This window comes from Ceratotherium simum, chromosome 30 (assembly GCF_057802395.1).
Source record: "Ceratotherium simum simum isolate JZ-2026a chromosome 30, ASM5780239v1, whole genome shotgun sequence".
In the NCBI taxonomy this organism is placed as follows: domain Eukaryota; kingdom Metazoa; phylum Chordata; class Mammalia; order Perissodactyla; family Rhinocerotidae; genus Ceratotherium; species Ceratotherium simum.
This window is the reverse complement of record NC_141929.1, coordinates 13,967,119-13,991,682: the sequence shown is the minus strand read 5'-3', so window position 1 is coordinate 13,991,682 and position 24,564 is coordinate 13,967,119. Positions and strand designations below refer to the sequence as shown.

General features: G+C 37.7%; 1 protein-coding gene across 1 annotated transcript in view; it reads right to left on the bottom strand.

Moving 5' to 3' along the window:
• Window positions 1-24,564, bottom strand: part of GLG1 (golgi glycoprotein 1) — a 152,993-nt gene that overhangs the window by 47,027 nt on the left and 81,402 nt on the right. Inside the window, exons 3-4 of the mRNA XM_014792685.2 lie at window positions 11,220-11,306; window positions 7,309-7,524 (exon numbers count right to left, since the gene is read on the bottom strand). Coding sequence (XP_014648171.1) covers window positions 7,309-7,524; window positions 11,220-11,306 — 303 coding nt within the window. The remainder of the gene's footprint in view (window positions 1-7,308; window positions 7,525-11,219; window positions 11,307-24,564) is intronic.

The following is a 24,564-nucleotide window of genomic DNA, read 5'->3' as shown; positions in this document are numbered from 1 at the left end:
CTGGGAAATTTAAGTATAGTTTAGTTTGCACTAGAAATAGGAACTTGACTTCTTAAAGTTTAAAATGTCAGAAAAATTTAAAGAAATTACATCAGCCTAATGCTCTGATCACAGTTCATGTCAATGCTGAAATAACATTGCAGAAATCTCTGCTCATTCACTTCTAAGGGCTAGGTATTTCCCAAATAACAGTGCTTTTCGTCAAGTTAAAGCAACAACAGACCACAAAATCCATTGAGAAAAGATGTTAGAGACTCTCTCTCTCTTTTCACTACTCTATACTGTCCACAATGACCCCAATATGTACAATCTGTAGTGTACTACTCACTTCGAAGATTTGGATTTATCTTAATGCGATTTAACGAGATTACCACCGTTTTATACAAACTGCTTTTGAGAACTTTCCTGAAACCATCCAATTATCTTTAATTGTACATTGCATCATTCCCACAGCAACCACAAGCATTCATTCATTCAAAATATGAGAAATTTCCCCTAAATATTTTGTATTCAAGAATCCTAATCTTCTATACTCAGAAGATATGCTTCAATAACTTGAGAGGTATATCCATTAATATAGCAAACCAAAGCAGCAGAAATTACAGCGCTATCATTTATTTACACACGCGTGCATAAAAAATCTTGTTATAGTAAAATACCATGTCTATAAAATCATCTGTATATAAGAAAAAAGATTCCTAAAACCAGGTAGGGAAACATCTACTTTAAGCAAAATTTGAATTCAACAAAACAATGTATATAGTTTTTTTCTATTTTGTTGTAATAGGTTTTGTTCTATAGTACATTAATTTCTAAGTATTTCCATGAGAATTTTCATGTTCGCTCCTAATATATCTGTGAAGAAAGGATAGAAATTGTGGTATCTATCGTGCAGATGAGTAAACAGAGGCCTAGAGGAGTTGATGAACTCATTTGAGTTGCAGCACGTAAGGGGCCCAGCCAACAGTCCATCGTTTATTTTTCTAGACCTTGGGGTTCTAAGAAACTCCTAAAATTTGTGTGTGTGTTTTATATTTTTCCTGAGGGTTCATAGCTTTTGTTAAATTTGCAAAAGATTTGCTGACTCAAAAAAGATTAGGAAGCACACTCTCCTAGCAGATTCTCATGCCTTCCCATTTTCTATCTGCACCTTAACCTTTCTCACTAGCTGTATGATTCTAACCAATGCTTAGAAACCTGAGATGACCAGAAACGTTTTTCTGGAGAGTAATTCTGAACAGATAAACAAAATTCTGAGGGACAAGTGACAAAAGGATAAGGACAGAGAGAAAAGTGGACATAAATCCCAGAAATCGGAGTGAGGCTTATTTTTTCTTCCTAATTTATGAGTGACACTCAAGTTTGTCTGACTACGGCCCACTCAGGCAAGGCCTACCCATTTCTACTTCCCAAAGGAAAAACAAATCTGTAACAAAGATTTGGACAGAAACATACTTGTCACATACTATTTACACTATACGAGAGATTATTATAAACATGATTTTATGTCATAAAACAACATCTATACCAATTTTTAGTAGCCCATCATAACTTGCTTAGATGGTCACCAGCAATTAGGTCTTAATCATATAAAAGAGACTGAAAACAATAGCACAATAGTCAATTCTTGACTTAGATTCAGCCTTTAATCTTGATATCATATGATAAAGAAATGATTTCCACGTAATGAGTCAAAGTGTTTCCCTGTATACTTAGGGTTTATAACTGTTTTAAATGTGCCGCCAGTGACATTAACTATTTAGGGCTATTATATTTCCTAACGGTTCTTTTTGCTTCTTATTGGATTTAAGGGAGCATCATCATGGTTTGAGATCCCCTAAGGAAGCTAAGATTTGATTTTAATTATAGCAACTGTAGCGCCACACATCAGTACTGGGCCATAACATCACCTCCATTAGATGTTTTTATTCATCATAACTTTAGATAGATAATTTTTAAAGATTTTATTTATTTATTTTTTCCCCCAAAGCCCCAGTAGATAGTCGTATGTCATAGCTGCACATCCTTCTAGTTGCTGTATGTGGGACTCAGCCCCAGGATGGAGGGAGAAGTGGTGCCTCGGTGCGCGCCCGGGATCCGAACCCGGGCCGCCAGCATCGGAGCGCGCGCACCCAACCACCAAGCCACGGGGCCGGCCCGATAATTTTTAAAATAAAGATATTTCAGGGATCTTTCTCAGTTCCCCAAAGTCTCTGAGCTTTTCGGTTCAGCCCATTTGGGTTATGTAACTGAAATATATGCAAGTACTTGACAAAGAAGACTAGCTAGTTACTGAATACGAATGGAAGCACCGGCACATTATCTATGAGAAAATAAAGTTACTTAGGTTAAAAAAAGTTATTAATACACAGGATTGGCATATGAATAACAAATGATCCTGTAAATAGACTTACAATGAATTTTTAAGATTCTACTGTGGTGAGACAAATGTCTGTCTTAAAACTACTGCTAGCGTCCTGATCAGTTTATAGCAGTTCAATAGCGAATATTTCTTTTTTTTTTTTGAGATTTTAATTTTAATTGACATTTTGCTCCAAGGCATAGAACAGTGAACATGTCAATGGCTCAATGTTAGGTTACAAACAAAGTCCTCAAACAGTTACAGTATCCCACATCAGTTATTTCACATTAAGTACGAGTTGTTAAAAAAAAAAATCCAGTGCTGTGGTTTTTTTTTTTTGCGAGTATTTCTTCTTTCCCATATACCTTGTCCTTTTTTTTTTAATGACAGAGAAGGATAACACTAATCTCAAAAAAGTAAGCAAGAATTCAGTTTTTATTTCTGCTATAAACCACTCTCTATTTCAACGTTTTGGTGTCTTCTGTGATCTACCTCACTAGATAAAGAGAGAACAAGAATGTCTGAATTATTCAAAGTAGTTGGTTAAAACCAGAGAATGATAAAATGATGTAAAGATTGAGTGAAAAGCATAAAAGCAGTAATAACATGGCACATGTCCACTATTAAGTTCCTGTATTGGAAGCCACATTTGACTTTCTCTTCAGATGATATAAACCATTTACACTTTTACTTTTAGAGATCTGCCCTTTCATTTTAACAATATTTATTTAGAAAATTCTGTAGGTTTTTAAAAAAGTTATTTTATTAAGGTCATACTGGCTTATGACACTGTATAAATTTCAGATGTATATCACTATATCTGTTTCTGTATAGACTGCATTGTGTTCACCACCAATAGTCCAGTTTTTAATCCGTCACCATACATATGTGCCCCTTTACCCCTTTTGCCCTCCCCCCACTCCCTTCTCCTCTGCTAACCACTAATCTGTTCTCCTTATCTATGTGTTTATCTTCCATGTATGAGTAAAATCATACAGTGTTTGTCTTTCTCTGACTCATTTCACTCAGCATAATACCCTTAAGGTCCATCCTTGTTGTCACAAATGGCACAATTTTGTCTTTTTTATGGCTGAGTGGAATACCATTGTGTATGTATATATAATATACACATCTTCTTTATCCATTCTTCTGTTGATGGGCATTTAGGTTGTTTCCAAGTCTTGGCTATTGTGAATAATGCTGTGATGAACATAGGAGTGCATATATCTTTTTGAATTATTGATTTCATGTTCTTTAGATAAATACCCAGTAGTGGGATAGCTGGATCATATGCTATTTCTATTTTTAATTTTTTGAGGAATCTCCATACTGTTTTCCATAGTGGCTGCACCAGTTTGCATTCCCACCAACAGTGTATGAGGGTTCCCTTTTCTCTACATCTTCTCTAACACTTGTTATTTCTTGCCTTGTTAATTATAGCCATTCTGACGGGTGTGAGGTGATATCTCATTGTAGTTTTGATTTGCATTTCCCTAATAATTAGTGATTTGAACATCTTTTCATGTCGTTCTTGGCCATCTGTGTATCTTCTTTGGAAAAATCTCTATTTAGATCTTCTGTCCATTTTTTGATTGGGCTGTTCATTTTGTTGTTGTTGAGTTGTATGAGTTCTTTATATATTTTGGAAATTGACCCCTTGTCAGATATATGATTTACAAATATTTTCTCCCAGTTGGTGGGTTATCTTTTTGTTTTGTTGATGGTTTCCTTTGCAGTGCAGAAGCTTTTTAGTTTGATGTAGTCCCATTTGTTTTTTCGTTTGTTTCCCTTGCCTGATTAGACATGGTATTCAAAAAGATACTGCTAAGACTGATGTCAAAGAGTGTACTGCCTATATTTTCTTCTAATAGTTTTATGGTTTCAGGTCTTACCTTCAAGCCTTTAATTCATTTTGAGTTAATTTTTGTGTATGGTATAAGATAATGGTCTACTTTCATTCTTTTGCATGTAGCTGTCCAGTTTTCCCAACACCTTCCACTGAAGAGACTTTCCTGTTTCCATTGAATGTTCTTGGCTCGCCTGTCGAAGATCAGCTGTCCACAGATGTGTGGTTTTACTTCTGGGCTTTCAATTCTGTTCCACTGATCTGTGTGTCTGTTTTTCTGCCAGTACCATGCTGTTTTGATTACTATAGCTTTGCAATATTTGTTGAATTCAGGGAGTGTGATACCTCCAGCTTTGCTCTTTTTTCTCAGGATTGTTTTGGCTATTCGGGATCTTTTGTTGTTCCATATAAATTTTAGGATTCTTTGTTCCATTTTCATGAAGAATTTCATTGGGATTCTGATTAGGACTGCATCGAATTTGTAGATTGCTTCAGGTAATATGGACATTTTAACTATGTTAATTCTTCTAATCCATGAACAGGAAATATCTTTCCATTTCTTTACATCTTCTTCGATTCGATTTCTTTCAATAATGTCTTACAGTTTTCAGTATATAGGTCTTTCACCTCCTTGGTAAAATTTATTCCTAGTATTTTATTCTTTTTATTGCGACTGTAAATGGGATTCTATAGGTTTTATTAATATATAATCTTTGATCTAAAATTTATATATATTAACATTTTGAAAAAATTGTTATAGTTTTGAAATCATGACATTTTTACATTCATGCAGAGGCAGGGTACAAACAGATTAACTACGACCCCTCGCCTCTGACCTTCAGAGGAGGTCAGTTCAAAGCCAGTCACAGGGGAGTTTTCAAGCTTCAGTGGCAACAAATTTGAAACTGATGAGCTTGTTCCCTTCTGTGATCAGAAGCTGATTTATTAATTTTCAGGATAGTTTTCATATTTAAATAACTGGCTTCAGAGAAGTAAACTATAGTTAGAAAAAGCAAAGAAGAGCTGAGGGTATGCCTCCTTCATTTTTAAACTTGGCTGTAGCACCAGAGTGAATTATATAGGAGGGAATATGCTTTTTCAAAAGTGCAGGCATGAGCCCATCACACTGTCACCAAAGTACAAGAAAGCCTTTGATCCTAGGGTGAGGGGCTGGTATAAACAGAAATTCACCTAACTGGTAGGTATAGCAAAAGATAAAAATGTGCGTTTTGATAGTCCACAGGAACATTTTTTGTTATTTTAACGAAGCTGAAAAAACAAGCCTCCTCTCACGTCTTTGGGCTCTAGCACTACTTCTTCCTGCAATGATTTCAGTCACTGCAGACTGAGTAACTCACACATGCAGCTGAAAGCAGGTTTTACATTGACAATTCAGATCACTAGTGGGAAGCCAACCAGCAATTATCTTGGTGGTCAACAGGGAAGAACTACCACAAAGAGAGGTGAATTGTAATGGTCTACTCTGCAGCGTGGACCATTAATCACAAATATGAAAAAGTGTCATCACTGATTCCTGAAAATTCTGTCTGGAACACTTATGTGAAGATTTTAAAAAGAGTGAGGGTTAGAATTCGATAAAATCTCCAACACCCTAAAGAAAGTCAGAGGAACTTTTTGAATTATGAGGGTGACTTAGTGCTTTTGTGCCATTTCTAGAGTCTGCTGTAAAGGAAAAAAATCTGCCTTCTTTATTAAAACTGGCCTTTCTTTAGCTGCCTGAAAGGTGTAGGCCAAGTTCACAGTGCTCCTCAAGACCAACTCAGAGTGCCCTGTGAAAGGGCCAGAGCCCTGTGCTGGTATGAAGGAAAGGGTATTTGGTGATAGCCAGACAATATTCAGCACTAAACCCTTCATTTGAACTAGTCTATGCAGTTCCAGCATTCCAACACCATGTCCCCTTTGTCAGTGATGGAAGCCTGCAAACCCATGGTGCAATGAACAAATAGAGGGCAAAGAGACAAATGGATTTTATTTTCCCTTTTATTTCCTAAACAGCAGATTAATGAGCTGTGGCAATTAATAGCTGATGCCATACACAGCTCTCAGACTACCTCTCCCACTGGCATCTGTTACCTCTTAGGAATTTCTTTCATTTTTGCTGAACAAACAAATTCAGGATAAACCTGACCAAACCTCCACTGTGACCTTCTGGACAACAGACTAATAAGGACAAAATAAGATCAGATATAATTAAGGAAGAAGAAACTAGCTAGGTAGTTATTTTCTTTCCTGTCTTTACTAAAACTAGTTCTTCTGAGATGAAGATAACAATAGATCACATTTATAGAGTACCTTTCTTCTGACAAGCTAGAAGTACCTTCACGTATCTTAAAATTTTCTAATATTTAAATACCTTCTTTGGTACTGGTGTGCTTACCAAATAATTTTTCTATGGCAACAATGAGGTATACACAAAGAAAGATGAGAGAACTCAAATCTCTCCTAACTCAAATGCTTTTCTTTCTTTCTTTTTTTTTTTGTGAGGAAGATCAGCCCTGAGCTAACATCCATGCTAATCCTCCTCTTTTTGCTGAGGAAGACCAGCTCTGAGCTAACATCTATTGCCAATCCTCCTCCTTTTTTATCCCCGAAGCCCCTGTAGATAGTTGTATGTCACAGTTGCACATCCTTCTGGTTGCTGTATGTGGGATGTGGCCTCAGCATGGCCGGAGAAGCGGTGTGTCAGTGCGCACCCGGGATCTGAACCTGGGCCGCCAGTAGCGGAGCGCACGCACTTAACCACTAAGCCACGGGGCTGGCCCCTCAACTGCTTTTCTTACAAGACTGCAAAATGCTTTGCAAGAGAAACATAATACGTAACCAACAACTGGTTTAGTATTTTGAAGATAACATTACTCTTAGCATATATAAATTCCTCTACTTCCCTGTATAGTACTGAAACATTTTGTTACAAACAGATGAAATGCATTCACCGGTCAACCAGCTTTAGATCTTGGGGCTGTCTATACCTCAACTTTAAGGCCACCTCTAGCCCTAATTTTTTCCCATGCCAGTTATACAAAGCTTTTCATTTATCAAGTTCTTAAGACCCCTCTGGTGAAGCCAGTGTAGTAAGTACCTTTTCTCCAAGGCGAATGCTGCCACATTTCAGAATGTTGATGTCATTTTTGCAGTCATCCATGAAGCCACAGATTAGACGGTAATCACTGAAAACGATGGCTGTCATCTTGGTAATGTATTGGTGACACTGGTACTCAGTGATGTTGCCTCGGTGATCCACCAAGCAGGAAACCAAGTAACCTTTTCCAACTGGTTCATCAGCACATTCTTTAATCTGCTCAAAAGAAAGTGGCTGTTTTATACAAGTATTCTATTCTCACATCAAACAGCCTTTACAAAAGAGAGAATGTCTGATATTTTCTTATTGATTTCCCATCTCTATACTTGGAAGAAAAAAGGAAAACAGAGAAATACATTTGTTTTAAAGGAAATAGTGTGCCATGCCCTCTCAGATTGTTGTGCCCTCTAGGAAATACCTGATTAATGTGTTTTGCAAGAAAATACATACATATACAAATGCTTAGGTAGAACTCAGGTTTAAATAGAGTAAAAAGAGCTTTTTAAAAAATTTCAGCTTTATTGATATAGTTAAAAAGAGCTTTTAAAATCTACAGCTTTAGAATGGTTCTACTGAGAAGTCACTTTAGCCATGCAAAAAATGCAATGGATAGTGAGGAAATTAATCTGGGGAATAGGTCTGGAAAACAGGTGCAGAACTGAAGTCTAGCTGCATATCCCAAGCCAAGCTACACTGCAAACTATTATTGGTAGGCGAAACTAACGGCCAACGGGAGGGAAGATGAAAGGCATAATATTACTTCTTGACATGACATTAATGTGTTCTGAATTAACTATGGATTTGGACATGTGTTTTTGAACTTAGCAGAATGCCAGCTTCACCACTGTGGTCTGGAACAGAAACATATTTAAAATGATGTTCACTGTAGTCTGGTAAGAAGTTTGGGAAGGGGAAGGCCACAGTAAATGTAATTTGGGTGGTTCAGACATATGATCTAGTGGATCAAGCACAGAGTGATTCCACATGGTTAGTGTTCCTGCAAAGTGCATCCCAAACTGCAAGTGCTAATAAAGCAAACCAGCCAAAAAATGCTGAAATTTAGGCATAAAAAAGTGAAGTCTATGGGCCGGCCCCGTGGCTTAGCGGTTAAGTGCACGCACTGCGCTGCTGGCGGCCCGGGTTTGGATCCCGGGCGTGCACTGACGCACCGCTTCTCCGGCCATGCTGAGGCCGCGTCCCACATACAGCAACTAGAAGGCTGTGCAACTATGACATACAACTATCTACTGGGGCTTTGGGGGAAATAAATTAATTAATTAATTAATTTAAAAAAAAAGTGAAGTCTACTTATAGGGTTATAAGCTTTAATTATAAAGCAGAGAAGGTTGTTTGGAAAAAGCCTACCACACTTGGAGAAATTAAAAACAAAAATTGCAGTTCTGAAAAAAGGAAGGAGCCAAATGTAAATATTTATTTTTAACATAAATGATAAGAGAATGTTTTATTGGTTTTTTTTGAAATCAAAAGAGACCATTCTCTACTATTGCACCACCTGTTGTAAATATGTAAATAGGACAAAACAAATACAATCTCCTTTTCCAAAAGGTACTGGGTGAAGGGCATACTACACACTAATTATCCTATAGACCACTGGGTCTCTTCAGGTCTAAATCCAGATCAAGTCAAAAACTCAGTTCAAGACAAAAAACTGTGTTTACTTTTAAAGACGCAAACTTGGGAATTTAAGTAAATAGTCCCACACTGACTTCAAGAGGTAGCATAGATCTTCAACAGTCAAGATTAACGCAATTCTTTCAGTTTAACCTGGAGCTCTTTTTCTGTGATGCCTAAAAAGAGGGCCATGAATGTATTTCCAGGAAAAGCTTTTTTTTTTTTTGAGCAAAACAGAGTTAAGTTTCAAAAGTGAAAGGAGGAATAGCTGCTTGAAAGTCTCAGCATTTGTAATTCAACCATAAAAAAAAACCCTGTATAAAAAAATAGGACTAGTGGCAGACACCTGGGTTTTAAAACTTAATGAAGTAGAAGAATTCACACAGGACTAATACTGGGCAACCAACAGTTTAAAAATCTGAAGAAAAACCAAGAGCACATTTTGAATTGGAGACCCAATAAAAAATTAAACATATATTTAGCTTTAATCACTTGAGATTTTACTGAAATACAGAGATGTAGTACCTATTTGTACTTCAGTTCACCACCAATTACATGGGGTGTAGTATTTGAATTAGAAGTTTATGCTTTTCTTCAACCATTCTATTGAAGAGAAGTTTAATAAGACTTCTAAGATTAATAGCAAAACACAGTATTAAATCATCAACATATTTATGAACAGCAGTAAACTCTGAAGTGGCTGGGGAGCAAATTCACAAGGTGCATTAGAAAAATGTTGCAGTCACTCTATTTCTGACATGAGACAGGAGGAAAGCAGGCAGTATTTGGCTCAGTCTTGGAGAGGAAACAAAAAGCATGGTTGGCAGTCTGCAGCTATTCTTGCAATGCTGTTTTTCTCCTTGGAAGTAGGATTCCAAAATTAAGGAAGAAGATAGGACGGAGATGTAGAATAAAATGTTTTGTTGGCAACTATGTTCTTCCTGATATTTAATTTTCCTGACTCGACTATACTCTCTCTCTGGGGAGGGAGAAGTGCCCTTGTTACTTGAATCTTTTACAAAGCCACAACCCTCCAAAAGGTTACAAGAGGGCCATCATTACATATACATTATAAGAAAGCCAGCCTTATAACAGATATAGATATACATATAATAAGCCAGCAAAGAGTGAAAATATTCAGGTGAATCTGCATAGACTCTGAGCTAAATTTCCAGATGGCAATCAAACTGGTACGTATAGCTAGTCATATAGCTAGCTAAGGGAGTTTAAGATACAGAATATTGAAGCTAGAAGCTGAAGATCAATCTTTCACAGATAAGCTATTCTATTCTGAAGCCCCAAGGTAAATATGAAGGGTCACTGCTTTAAAAGAATAAAACATATCTGATCCAGTATTAGAAGGTTTGAGGAAGAAAACAGGTTCTACAAGATCTCATGATGACGTAAGTGAGGAACACAAGCTGAGGGCTTATCTGGGTGGAGTAGGGTCTTCCTTAGGGCTCAGGAGAGAGTGATCCTGACTTAAGTCATCAATAGAGTCAGTTTAAGGACAGATCAATATGTTGCAAGATCTATGATTATTAACTTTGAGGTGGAAAAATAGCTACTATTTTCTCTGCGATTATTATACTTCAGTATACAGAAATCTCTGGGTTTTTGGAATTTCTATTACTGATTCCAAAAATTAAAATAAAATTAAATTAAAATTTCAATACCACAATTTTTACTAACATTATTTATTGTTTACATTGAGCCAAGAGAAATAATTGAAAAATTTTCCCAATTAGCATCCGTACAATGCTATACATTTTCATTAATTATTTTTGTCTTTATACTCAATATGCATTTATAACATTATACACAATCTTTTTACAAACCTTTTTACTGCTAACTCCTACTATATGAAGCATATGCCTCTGTGGTTCAATTGATCCAAGTGCATAGCCAAAACACTTAGGAATGTTTATAAGCCTCCTGGAGAAACCATTTTGATATGCCTCAGACATAAACAGATTGTAAAATGTGTGAGAGCAGCACTGATGACAGAAGCAGTTGTATTCTCTGTTTGGGGACCAACAGAGCCTAATTTCCAACTTGTCTGAATCAACAAATCCTACTCTAAGTGTAGGTAAACATTAATAAAAAGAATTACATCCCCTATCCCCCGCTTGGTCTCTCTCTCAACCAATATAGATGTGAATTCCAAGAAAAGTAAAGTAACTGAGTCAGTCATTCCTCGTTTAATGACTGGTCTGGTCAACAGATGTAATTTTCTCATCTAAGCCATTCAATACCCACAAAATTCTTTCACAACTTACCTCTGATATGGTAGATTTGCAAACCTCTCTGGCCACAGATTCAAATTTGGGATCTGTAGTTAGGTTCAGTTTATAATTCCACAACAACTAGGTAGAAGAGAAAAAACAAACAAAAAAATACAGTTAGAATACTAAGAAATTTATCATCAATGGTTACTGTAAGTGATAAAAGCCATTCTACAGAGTCAGATAAAGCACATTCACATCTCAGTTAAAACAGAAAAGATAAAATGTCATCAAATTTATAGATAAAAGGAAAAAAATATGCAGACAAAATAAAAACAGTACCATTCAAACATACTTTTTTCTTTTTTTACTAAAGGACAATTTTTTTAAAGCTATGAATTTAGTCATTAAAAAGCCAAGAAAAAAATACAATCAATCAACACAATCATTCACTGATTCATTCCAACATCTGCTTAGCTTAGTATGATGTACCACACACAGTCTAACCTCAAGGGCCTTCGCAGGCTAGTAGAGGAAACAGAAGCAAATGTCTGAGTACATACTGTGTTAGGAACTGGGGGATAAAATAAGAAGAGAAAGATAAAGACTGTCCAGTGGCGGCTACTGTCTAGGGCCATATTAAGTGTGATCAAGTATTTGGTTAATGGCAGCACAAGGTGCCACAGCAACACAGGGGAGGAGTACCCCAGATGGGGGTGGGGGGTTTGGTCAAGGAAGGTTTACCAGAGAAAGCGCTACCTAAGACAAAAACCTAAAGATAAGGAGCAGTTAGTCATATTAAAGGGGTAGGGAGAAGACTGTTTTAAGTAAATGAAACAGCATGCATGGAAGCTCACTCGAATGGGAAGCACAGCGTGTTAGAGGAACTAAAAGTCCAATAGAGGATTGTTGACTCTGGAGAGGCAGGCTAGAGCCAGATCATAAAGCCCCTGTAAGCCCAGTTTGAACTTTAACCCAAGAATAACGGGGAGTCAAGTAAAGGGAAAATAAGGAGGTGACATGACCAGATCTGTTTTTTAGAAGGAGAACAGAGACATATATAATATAAAGTGCATTAGGATCAACACAGAAACAAGCAGTTAATTCTGTATAGGAGTGCTGAGGAAGATTTTGTGAAGAAATAAACCATGAAGGATGAGTAGGATTTCTTCTCCTCCCTCAAAAAATAAAAAAATAAAAAGCTCTAATCTCCCAACTATCACCAATAAGTGAGTTTTTAGAAAAAGGAGTAGAATCTGGCCACCATTTATAATGAAAGCTCTAAGAGGATGAGACTTTTGCCTTGTACACCACTGTATGCCCAATGCCTAGAAGAGTGCATGGAACACATAGACATCAATAAATATTTGTTGAGCAGATGAACCAACAAACAAATCTATACCATGATGAGTGACAAATTCAACAAATAGGACATATGAGGCCAAACTGAGAATGGATATAGGAGAAGCTTAGTTCAATTGAAGGACACTCGGGCTTCCTGGCTCCTGAGAAGCAGAAATGAATCCAGTGATTCAAAGATGAGGTCAGAATTTAGACAAATAAAATTTTACTGTTATCTGTGAATTAAGTCAGTACTACACGGTTATTAAAATTTATATTGTAAAATTAAAGCAACACTCTTCTTTCAAAATTCAGAACATTCTAATTCTTGGTGTACATCAAACCAAAGATAGATTAAAATATTTCTTCCTTATCGAGTCACTGGTACCTGACCCAATGCCATTTCGTTTGTGTAAAGAAAAGGAAAGAAAGAAAGAAAAAGAAAAGCTGTCTGATAGCTTTAGGATTTAGAGTAAACAGCAACAAATGTCAGTAAAATTATAAATACAAACCACAGAATACTTCCTTTAATGCAAACTCAGATGTCCTGCGATTGGGCTGAAATAGATTTTCTGTCAACGGCCATTTAGATAATTTAGATCTTTTCAATGTCTTTAACTTTTAATTTGGAACTTTATTCTGATAATAAGTATAAATTTCCTTATGAACTCCTCCCAATATTACAGTATTGTCAAATGCTAAATATTCTACCTCTCATCTTTTTCTTTTTTTGAGATTTAATTCACATACCATAAAATTTACTATTTTAAAGTGTACAATTCAGTGGTTTTTACTATATTTACAAGGTTGTGCAACCACCACCACTGCCTATTCTAGAACATTCTCATCACCCCAAACAGAAACCTCATACCCATTCTGTTGCCCCCGACCCTCCCTACTTCCGTCCTTTGACAACCATTAATCTACTTTCTAGTCTTTTATTTTTAATATGACCTATTAATACATTATTATTCTCTTTCAGGAATGTAAGTAAAAAAGGAATTCAACATAGGTTGCCATCAATACATTTTCCTCTAGAAAACAGATAAACACACATTACACTTGATCACTGAGAGCTGATTACTTATACCATATTTGATGGTGTCCCCTTCCTGAGTGGTTATAATCAACTAAGAAAAATAACTGCAATTTGACAATAAGTGCTATTGATTTGCATGATGTATTTCAGCTTCAATTTCTTTAAATTTAAGATGTTCATCTATGAAATCTATCTATCCATCCCTTTCTCTCTCCCAAACATATATTGAGTAACTACTATAATCTGAATATTCTCCTGGGTGACACAGTTGAGAAAGGTGAAGGAAAAAAAGCCACTATTTCTGCATTCAAGAAGCTCAACCACAGGAGACAAAAGAAGGAAAAGTCAGACTGGGAAGAAAATAACCTATAAAAATAGAGTGTGATAAATGTGATAACCAAAGGATATTATGGGAACACACAGGAAGAACACAACTCAGTGAGGGTGTAGGAGGGACAGGTGGTGGTGATAGTGGTCAAGTTATACAGGGCTCCACCCCCAGGGATAAAAAGGAATTTTGTCAGATGAACTGAGGGAGATTGGGGTTTCAGGATGCAAAGGTAAAAAGGACAGAAAGAATAATGATAACTTCTAGGAATCACATGGAGTTCAGAACGGCTAGAGTTGAGGGTATGAAAGATGGGGGCAGAGGCAGGTGGGGATTAAATCACATTGAATATTACAGCCTATATTTAAAAAACTGAGTTTTATCTTAAAGGAAATGGGAAGCTAAGGGATAATTTTTTTTTAAACTTTTTATTTATTTATTTATTTTTTCCCCAAAGCCCCAGTAGATAGTTGTACGTCATAGTTGCACATCCTTCTAGTTGCTGTATGTGGGACGTGGCCTCAGCATGGCCGGAGAAGCGGTGCGTCGGTGCGCGCCCGGGATATGAACCTGGGCCGCAAGCAGCGGAGTGCACGCACTCAACCGCTAAGCCACGGGGCCGGCCCAGCTAAGGGATAATTTTAACCAGAGAACTCAAAAGATCAACTCTGGTTACAGTGTAGAGAAGGGCTAGATTGAGGGAGGTTAGTAGACCAGTTAAAAGGCAAGAATTGATGTGGATGGGAGAAGGGATGTATTTGAGATATTTAGAAGAGAGTAATGACAAGATTTGGGTGTGGGGGGCAAAGTAAAATTCTTCCTTCACAGTCAAGCTCCTAGAAAGTATAGTCTATAGCTAGCTTATTTTATCTACTTACTCTTCCATTCATCTTTAAAATTTTTAAATCAAAGCTATCTGTTTAGTCAAATAGTTCTATAAAGGTAGTTAAAAAAATCAAAAGAAGGGGGCCAGCCCCCTTCTTGGCATAGTGGTTAAGTTCACATGCTCCACTTTGGTGGCCTGGGGTTCGCGGGTTCGGATCCTGGGCACAGACCTACGCACCCCTCATCAAGCCATGCTGTGGCGGCATCCCATATATAAAATAGAGGGAGATGGGCACAGATGTTAGCTCAGGGCTAATGCTCCTCAGAAAAAAAGAGGAAGATTGGCAGTGGATGTTAGCTCAAGGGCCAATCTTCCTCATACATATACACAAAAAAATCAAAACAAACAAGCAGTTCTCTGTCAAGTCCCTTTCTAAACTCCTAGCCACTCCCCAGAGCTAAAAATTCTTTTGGCTTTTTCTTATGGTAATTACCTCCATATTTTTAAACTAAATCGTTTCTTGACTTGTCAGTTTTAGATATCCCATAGTAGCTTTATACTATAGAAGGAATGAACTCGTACATCCTTCTTCCTGATCCCAATCCTCCCAATAGCAGTTAAATCATAATGTTGTTAAATATTCAGTATTTACATTATGTAAAAAATTATATATCCTGAGCTATACAGAATATTATTATTATATTTCTTTCCTTACAACTTTTAGTTTGTCATATAGTTAGTCATTTATTTCATAGGACTATTTTTCTATGTACCCATTACTAATTAATCCCCAATATCTTTATGGAAAGGTAAATCCCTCAAAATGTTCAAATGCATCCAGTAATCTCTCAGGTGAGACATTCCTCTTGAAGTCTTCCACCTTCCTGCTTCAGTCAGGGTGGGTTTGTTTTCTAGGCCTCTGTACAGGTGTCATCCTCAGATGACATCCTTAGAATTTCCTTTGCTTTTTCTCTTATATTGATTCACTAATTATTAGATTCTTTATCTTTCTCTGTCCTGGTGTATTCCCTCATTTTCTTTTTTTTTTTTTTTTTTAAGATTTTATTTATTTTATTTTTTCCCCCCAAAGCCCCAGTAGATAGCTGTGTGTCATAGCTGCACATCCTTCTAGTTGCTGTATGTGGGACGCAGCCTCAGCATGGCCAGAGAAGCAGCGCGTCGGTGCGAGCCCGGGATCCGAACCCGGGTCGCCAGCAGTGGAGCGCGCTCACTTAACCACTAAGCCACGGGGCCGGCCCTCCCTCATTTTCTTGAAGCACATCCTCCAGTAGTTGTATGAGAAAACATGCAGGGGTTGAAAATGTTTTGCAAAATCACATCTGAAATGTCTTTATTTTACATTATCTTGACTGGATATCATTTTTCCTCAGAATTTTGAAGGCACTGGTCTACTGTGTTCTAGCTTCCAATAATGATGATGATAAGTATATTATTATTCAAATTCCCAGTATTTTATTTTTTTTGCTCTCTGAAAGTTTTTGGGATCTTTTGTTTATTCTCAGGGTTCTGAAATTTCACTGACATGTGCCCTGGTGTGGGTTATCTTTCCATCCTTGGTGCAAAGTACTCGGTGAGCACTTTTAATCTAGAAACTCACATCCTTCAGTTCTTGGAAATTTTCTCACATTTTTCATCCAAGCTTTTTTTTTTTGAGTGTGTAGTACATGCCAGGCACTGTTCAAGGGAAAAGTGAGCAAAATCTCTGCCCTCAAGGAGTTTACATTCTATGAAGGAGGGAAATATGCAAATGATCAAATAAATACATCAGGTGGTAAGTGCTATAAAGAAAAATTAAGCTAGGGTAAAAGGAACTGCAAGTGACTGGGAGAGGGGTGCTACTTTATAGAAAAGGACAAAGAAAACAAAGGACAAGGAAAATCCACAGATGGTGACAGTTCCATGAAGAACAGCAAATGCACAAGACCTGAGGCAGGCACATTCTTTGAATTGTTTTTCCTTTCTGGTGAGGAAGATTTGGCCCGAGCTAACATCCGTGCCAATCTTCCTCTAATTTTTTTTTTTGGTATGTGGGTCGCCACCACAGCAAGGCCACTGACGAGTGATATAGGTCTGCACCCAGGAACTAAACCTGGGCCCCTGAAGTGGAGCACATTGAACTTAACTACTAGGCCATGGTGCTGGTCTCCCCATTCTTTGAATATTTGAGAGACAGCAAGAAGGCCTCTTTGGCTTAAGTGGAGTTAGTTAGAAAGGGGGAAGAGTGGTAGAAGATGTCAGAGAGCAGGCATCTTATATGCATCGTAGGCCATAGGTAAGGACGTGGGAGTTTAATCCGTGAGAAAAAAACTTTAGGGGTTTTTGGGCAGAGAAGTAATATGATCTGACTTATGTGTTAGAGAAATCATTCAGGCTGCAGTATGGAGTATAGACTGTAGAAGGCCTAAGGTAGAAGAAGGGAGACTACCTGGGAACCTATTATAGAAGTACAGGAGAGAACTGATGATGGCTAGGACCAGGAAGACAGCAATGAAAAGGGCCAGATTCAGGATATATTTCAAAAGGAGCAGCCAGCCAGCAAGGTTGCTAATAGATTGAATGTGAAGTCTAAGAGGAAGAGAGGAATCAAAGTTTTGATTTGAGCAACAGGAAGAATAGAGGAGCCACCAACAGAGATGAAGACGACTGTAGGAAGAGGTTCAGAGGTAGAAAATCAAGAGTTTGGTTCTGGAAATGATTATCAGACAAAGCAGAAATGTGGATTCAGCAACTGGAGTCTAGAGTTCTGTGGAAAGGTCTGAATAAAAGATAGAAACCACAAAATGTCTGCAGGGCAGCATCAATTGTTCCTCTTCAGTGGGAGTCCTGGCAGCAGTCTACAGAGCCATCTGGAGGTATCTTCTCTCCAGAGAACAGCTCAGGTGTGAGAAGACCACTCACATTGGGCACGTGAGGGAGGAGCCTTGGCTTAGAAGCTTTATGCCCCTTGGGAGCCAATATCTCTTGTACCAACCCTCTGGGCATAGCTTCCAGGGTCCCTGAAAGGGACACATCCAGGTACAAGAGTCACCACATTCAGGGAACCCCAAAGTATGGCATTCCTATTGGATATTTAAAATTCATTTATAGTTCTTCCCAGTCCATACAGAATTTATCAAATAGGGTCAATTTTATCATAAGCAATACTGACTTGAAACTTAGTTGATATTTTACTCTTATTGATTGAGCTAGGAAGTTAATAGAATTTAAATTCTCATGAAGAAGGGGAAAGGATTTTGCTAACCTTTTCCTCACCAGGCTATTAGGAGCTACTATAAACATTCTTGTACATGGGTAGATATATAAGCATTTTTTTTTTTAATTTTTATTTATTTTTCCCCCAAAGCCCCAGTAGATAGTTGTATGTCATAGCTGCACATCCTTCTAGTTGCTGTATGTGGGACGCGGCCTCAGCATGGCCAGAGAAGCAGTGCGGTGGTGTGCGCCAGAGATCCGAACCTGGGCCGCCAGCAGCGGAGCGCGCGCACTCAACCGCTAAGGCACAGAGCCGGCCTTATATAAGCATTTCTTTTTTTTTTTTTTTTTTGTGAGGAAGGTCAGCCCTGAGCTAACATCCATGCTAATCCTCCTCTTTTTGCTGAGGAAGACTGGCTCTGAGCTAACATCCACTCCCAATCCTCCTCCTTTTTTTCCCCCAAAGCCCCAGCAGATAGTTGTATGTCATAGTTGCACATCCTTCTAGTTGCTGTATGTGGGACGCGGCCTCAGCGTGGCTGGAGAAGCTGTGCATCGGTGCACGCCTGGGATCCGAACCCAGGCCGCCAGCAGCGGAGCGCGCGCACTTTAACCACTAAGCCACGGGGCCGGCCCTTTTTGTTTTGTTTTGTTTTGTTTGTTTTGTGAGGAAGATCAGCCCTGAGCTAACATCTGCCAATCCTCCTCTTTTTTCTGAGAAAGACTGGCCCTGGGCCAGTGCCCATCTTCCTCGACTTTATATGGGACGCCGCCACAGCATGCATGGCCTGACAAGCGGTGCGTCGGTGCCCGCCTGGGATCCGAACTGGCGAACCCCAGGCCGCCACAGCACAGCGCATGCACTTAACCACTTGTGCCACCAGGCCGGCCTATATAAGCATTTCTAATGGCTAAACACCTGGAAGTGAAATGGCTGTATCATATACTGTGCTTATGTTCAGCTTTACTAAATAATGCCAAATGACTTTGAAAGTAGTTATATTAATTTACATTATCACCATCAGTGCATACAAGTTCCCTTATTCCATATTCACACCAATACTTGGTACTGACACTGTCAATCTTTTGAATTTTAGCAATTCTAATGGTGAATGTACTGGTATCTCATTAAGGTTTTAATTTCCATTTTCCTGATTACTAATGAGGTTGAGTATCCTTTCATTTGTTTACAGGCCATTCAGATGTCATCTCTGAGATGTGGGTGTTCAAGTATCTTACCCATCTTTCTATTCAGGTTTTTTTTTTTTTTTGGTGAGGAAGATTGGCCCTGAGCTAACACCTGTTGCCAATCTCCCTCTTTTTGCTTGAGGAAGATCGTCCATGAGCTAACATCTGTGCCAATCTCCTCTATTTTTTTTTTTTTATGAGGAAGATCAGCCCTGAGCTAATATCCATGCCAATCCTCGTCTTTTTGCCAAGGAAGACTGGCTCTGAGCTAACATCCATGTGGATCTTCCTCCACTTTATGTGGGACGCTGCCACAGCAGGGCCAGACAAGCGGTACGTTGGTGCACACCTGGATCCGAACTCGGGCCACCAGTAGCAGAGCACACGCACTTAACAGCTAAGCCACGGGGCCGGCCCCTCCTCTATTCATTTTATGTGGGACGCCACCACAGCATGGATTGATAAGTGGTATGTAGGTCCACGCCCTGGATCCAAACCCACGAACCCGGGCCGCTGAAGCAGAGCATGCAAACTTAACCACTATGCCACCAGGCTGACTCCCGTTGTCTTTTTTTTATTGATTTGTATGAATTCTTTATATATTATGGAAATATTGTCAGATATATGTATTAAAATATTTTCTCCTCTATGGCTTACCTTTTCACACTCAATACTGCATTTAATAAAACAAATTTTTATGTAATCCAATTTATCAATCTTTTGCTTTATGCTTACTGCTTTTTGTTTCCCATTTATGAAACCTTTGCTAATCCCACAGTCATGAAAATATTCTCCTATGTTATCTTTTAGAAGTTTTACTTTTCACATTTAGATCTATAATGCATCTAGAATGGCTTTTCTGTAAATAGTGTGCAGTAAGGGTTAAGATTCTTTATTCAATGGGTCCGTTTCTGGACTCATTCTGTTCCACTGATCTACTTGTTGACCTTTGTGCCTCTATTGGACTGCCTTACTTACTGCTACTTTATATTAAGTTTTCAATCAGTTGGTGAAATTCTCTTTGCTTGGTTCTTCAAGATTCTTTTGGCTATTGTTGGCCTTCTGTGTTTTCATATAAATTTTAGAATCAGCTTGCCATTTTGATAACAACAAATATGGGATTGCACAGAATATACGATTTGATGAGAGTTGACATCTTTATAATCTTAAATCTTCCAACTCATGGGCATAGTATATCCCTTCATTTCTTTAGGTCTTCAAATTTCTCTTAATATTTTATAGTTATCTATAGAGAGGTCTTACACATTTTTGTCAGATTTATTAAGTATTTGATACTATTACTTTTTAACTCTTTTAAAAAATCTGCTTCTTACTATTATATAAAAATATAATTAAGTTTTATATACTGATGTGTATCTAGGGTCGTTACTAAATTCACCTATTAAAGTCCATCTCTAAGTTCTTTTGGATTTTCTACTTATGCAATTATGTTATCTGTATGTAATGACAATTTTATTTTTTCCTTTCCAATTTTCTTTTTTATCACTCTACTGCACTGGCTAAGCTCTCTGTGATAGTGAGCAACTATGTCTTGTTGCCCATCTTGGGTAGAAAGCTGTCAATCTTTCACCATGCTTGCTGTAGGTCTTTTTATAACTACCTTTTATCAGATAAAATGAATAAATTTCTTTCTAGGATGGGTGCTGAAATTAGAAATTCAAATACTAATTGTATATTTCATAATGTTAAGGAATTATGGTATTTTTAGATATAATAGTATTGTGGTTATGTTTTTTTTAAGCCCTTATCTTTTACAGGTATTTACCAAAATTTTAACAGACAAAATGATATGATGTCTGAGTTCCGCTTCAAAATACAAAAAGAGGGCCGGCCCCGTGGCTTAGCAGTTAAGTGCGTGCGCTCCAATACTGGCGGCCCGGGTTCGGATCCCAGGCATGCACTGACGCACCGTTTCTCCGGCCACGCTGAGGCGCGTCCCACATACAGCAACTAGAAGGATGTGCAACTATGACGTAACAACTATCTACTGGGGCTTTGGGGGAAAAAAAGGAGAAGGATTGGCAATAGATGTTAGCTCAGAGCCGGTCTTCCTCAGCAAAAAGAGGAGGATTAGCATAGATGTTAGCTCAGGGCTGATCTTCCTCACACACACACACAAAAAAATACAAAAAGAGGGGAAGTAGGTACGGGTATAGATGGCACAAGATTGATCGGAACTAATAACTGAAGCTGGGTGGTGACTACATGAGGGCTGATTATACTACTTTGCCGAGATACAATTCACATACCATAAAATTCACCCTTCTAATGTACAATTTAGTGGTTATTCGTATATTCAAAGGTTGTGCAATCATCACCACTATATAATTCCAGGACATTTTCATCATTCCAAAAAGAAACTCCATACCCAGTAACAGTCACTTCTCATTCTTCACTCTCCCAGCCCCCTGGCAACCACTAATCTTTCTATCTTTGTCGATTTGCCTATTCTAGACATTTCATATAAACAGAATCATACAATATGTGGCTTTTTGTATCCAGTTCTCAAGTTCATCCACGATGTAGCATGTATCAGTACTTCATTCCTTTTTATTGCCAAATAATATTCCACTGTATGGATAAATCACGTCTTGTTTACCCATTAATCAGTTTGAGCATACTTGGGTTATTTCTACTTTTTGGTTATTATAAATAATACTATGAATATTTGTGTACACATTTTTGTGTTAACATGTTTTCAACTCTCTTAGATATACAACTAGGAATGGAACTGATAGGTCATACTGTAACTGTTTAACTTTCTGAAGAACTGCCAAACTGTCTTCCACAGTGGCTGCACCATCTTACATTTCCATCAGCAACGTATGAGGATTCCAATATCTCCATATCCTCGACAACATTTGTTGTTGTCTATATTTTTGATTACAGCCATCCTGGTGGGTGTAAAGTAGTATCTCATGGTTTTGATTTGCATTTTCTTAATGACAAATGATGTTGAACATCTTTTCATGTGCTTATTGCCCATTTGTATATCTTCTTTGGAGAAATGTCTACTCAAATCCATTTTCAAGTTCTTTTTTTTGGGGGGGGGGGGGGGGAGATTGGCCCTGAGCTAACATCTGTTCTCAATCTTCCTCTTTTTTTTCTTTTTTCTCCCCAAAGTCTCCAACACATAGTTGCATATCCTAGTTGTAGGTGCTTCTAGTTCTTCTGTACAGGACACTGCCTCAGCACAGCTTGATGAGCGGTGAGCAGGTCCGCACCCAGAACCTGAACTGGCGAACCCCAGGCTGCCAAAGTGGAATGTAAAAACTTAATCACTGAGCCACCAGGCTGGCCCCTAAAGTTCTTTCTTTGCTGTTGAGTTGTGAGAGTTTTTTCATATGTTCTCAATACTAGACCATTATAAGATACATGATTTGCTAATATTTTCTTTCATTTTGTGGGTTGTCTTTCAACTTTCTTGATAGTGTCTTTTGAAGCACAAAGTTTTAAATTTTGATGAAATTCAATTTATCTTTTTTTCTTTGGCTGCTTGTGCTTTAGGTGTCATATCTAAAAAACCATTGCCTAATCTAAGGTCATGAAGATTTACACTCATATTTTCTTCTAAGAGATTTATAGTTTAGCTCTTACATTTAGGTCTTTGATCCATTTTTATACATGGTACGAGGTAGGGGTCCAAACTGATTCTTAGGCATATAGATATTCAGTTTTCCCAGCACCACTTGTTGAAAAGACTATTCTTTCCCTCTCTGAATTGTCTTGGCACTCTTGTTTAAAATCAATTCACCATAGACAAATGTATTTATTTTGGGGTTCTCAATTCTATTCCATTGACTTATATGGTTATCCTTATGCCAGCATCACACAGTCTTGATTTACTGTAGCTTTGTAGTACACAGTTCTGAAATCAGGAACTGTGAGTCCTCCAGCTTCTTCTTTTTTCAAGATTGTTTTGGCTATTCTGAGTCCCTTGCATTTCCATATAAATTTAATTATTAGCTTGTCAATTTCTGCAGTCATCAGCAGAAATTTTGATAGGGATTGCAACTGAATCTAGATCAATTTGGGGAGTACTGTCATCTTAACAATATTAAGTTTTCCAATCAATGAAAACAGGATGTCTTTTCATTTATCTAAGTCTTCTTTAATTTTGTTCAAGAATGTTCTTATCGAGTTCGGTGTACAAGTCTTACTTAGGAATAAATTTAACAAAAGAAGTGTATTTGATTATTTTTAATTCTATTGTAAATGAAATAATTTTCTTAATTTCATTTTCAGATTGTTCATTGCTGATCAAATAGGAATACAACTGATTTTTCTATACTAATCTTATATCTTTCTTTTTTCTTTTTTTTTTTTTATAATTTTATTTATTTATTTATTTTTCCCCCCAAAGCTCCAGTAGATAGTTGTATGTCATAGTTGCACATCCTTCTAGTTGTTGTATGTGGGACGAGGCCTCAGCATGGCCGGAGAAGTGGTGCGTCGGTGCGCGCCCAGGATCGGAACCCAGGCCGCCAGCATGGGAGCGCGAGCACTCAACCGCTAAGCCACAGGGCCGGCCCATAATCTTGTATCTTTCAACATTCAGTCTAATTATGAATGTTAGAAAATTGCCTGTAATAAAAGCTTTTGGGCCGGCCCCGTGGCTTAGCGGCTAAGTGCGTGCGCTCTGTTGCTGGCGGCCCGGGTTCGGATCCCTGGCACACACCGATGCATCACTTCTCCGGCCATGCTGAGGCCGTGTCCCACATACAGCAACTAGAAGGATATGCAGCTATGACATACGACTATCTACTGGGGCTTTGGGGGGAAAATAAATAAATAAAATCATAAAAAAAAAAAATAAATAAATAAATAAATAAAAGCTTAAAAAACTATTGAATTTTATCAAATGCTTTTTAATGTATCTGTTGAGATGATCACATGATTTTTCTCCTTTACTGTGATTAATTTTTCAAATGTTAAATGAACCTTATAATTTTAGAATAAACTCAATTTGGTCTCGACACATTTCCCTTCTATTTTACTGGATTCAGTTTGCTACTAGTTTGCTTAGCATTTTTTCATCTATGACTCATGAGTGACACTGGTCTATATGCCTCCTTTCTTGTTATATTCTTGTCAGGTGATATCAAGGTTATGTTGGCCTCATAATCAACAGGAAAATGTTTCCACTTTTTTATTCTCTGAAAGACCAGTGTTATTTCTTCCTTAAATGTTTGTAAAAATTAACCAATAAATCCATCTGGTCCTGGAGTTTTCCTTATGGGAATATTTTTATTTACAGATTCAACTTTTAAAATAAATATAGGTTATTCAGATTTTCTACTTCTTGTGTTAGTTTCAGTAAGTTTCCAGGAATTTGTGCACTGCACCAACATTTTCAAATTCATTGCCTAAAAATTGTTCATAACTACCTTATCTCCTGCTTAACAATTTTAATTCCTTTCTGAACACCTTGCTAAGTGAAAAG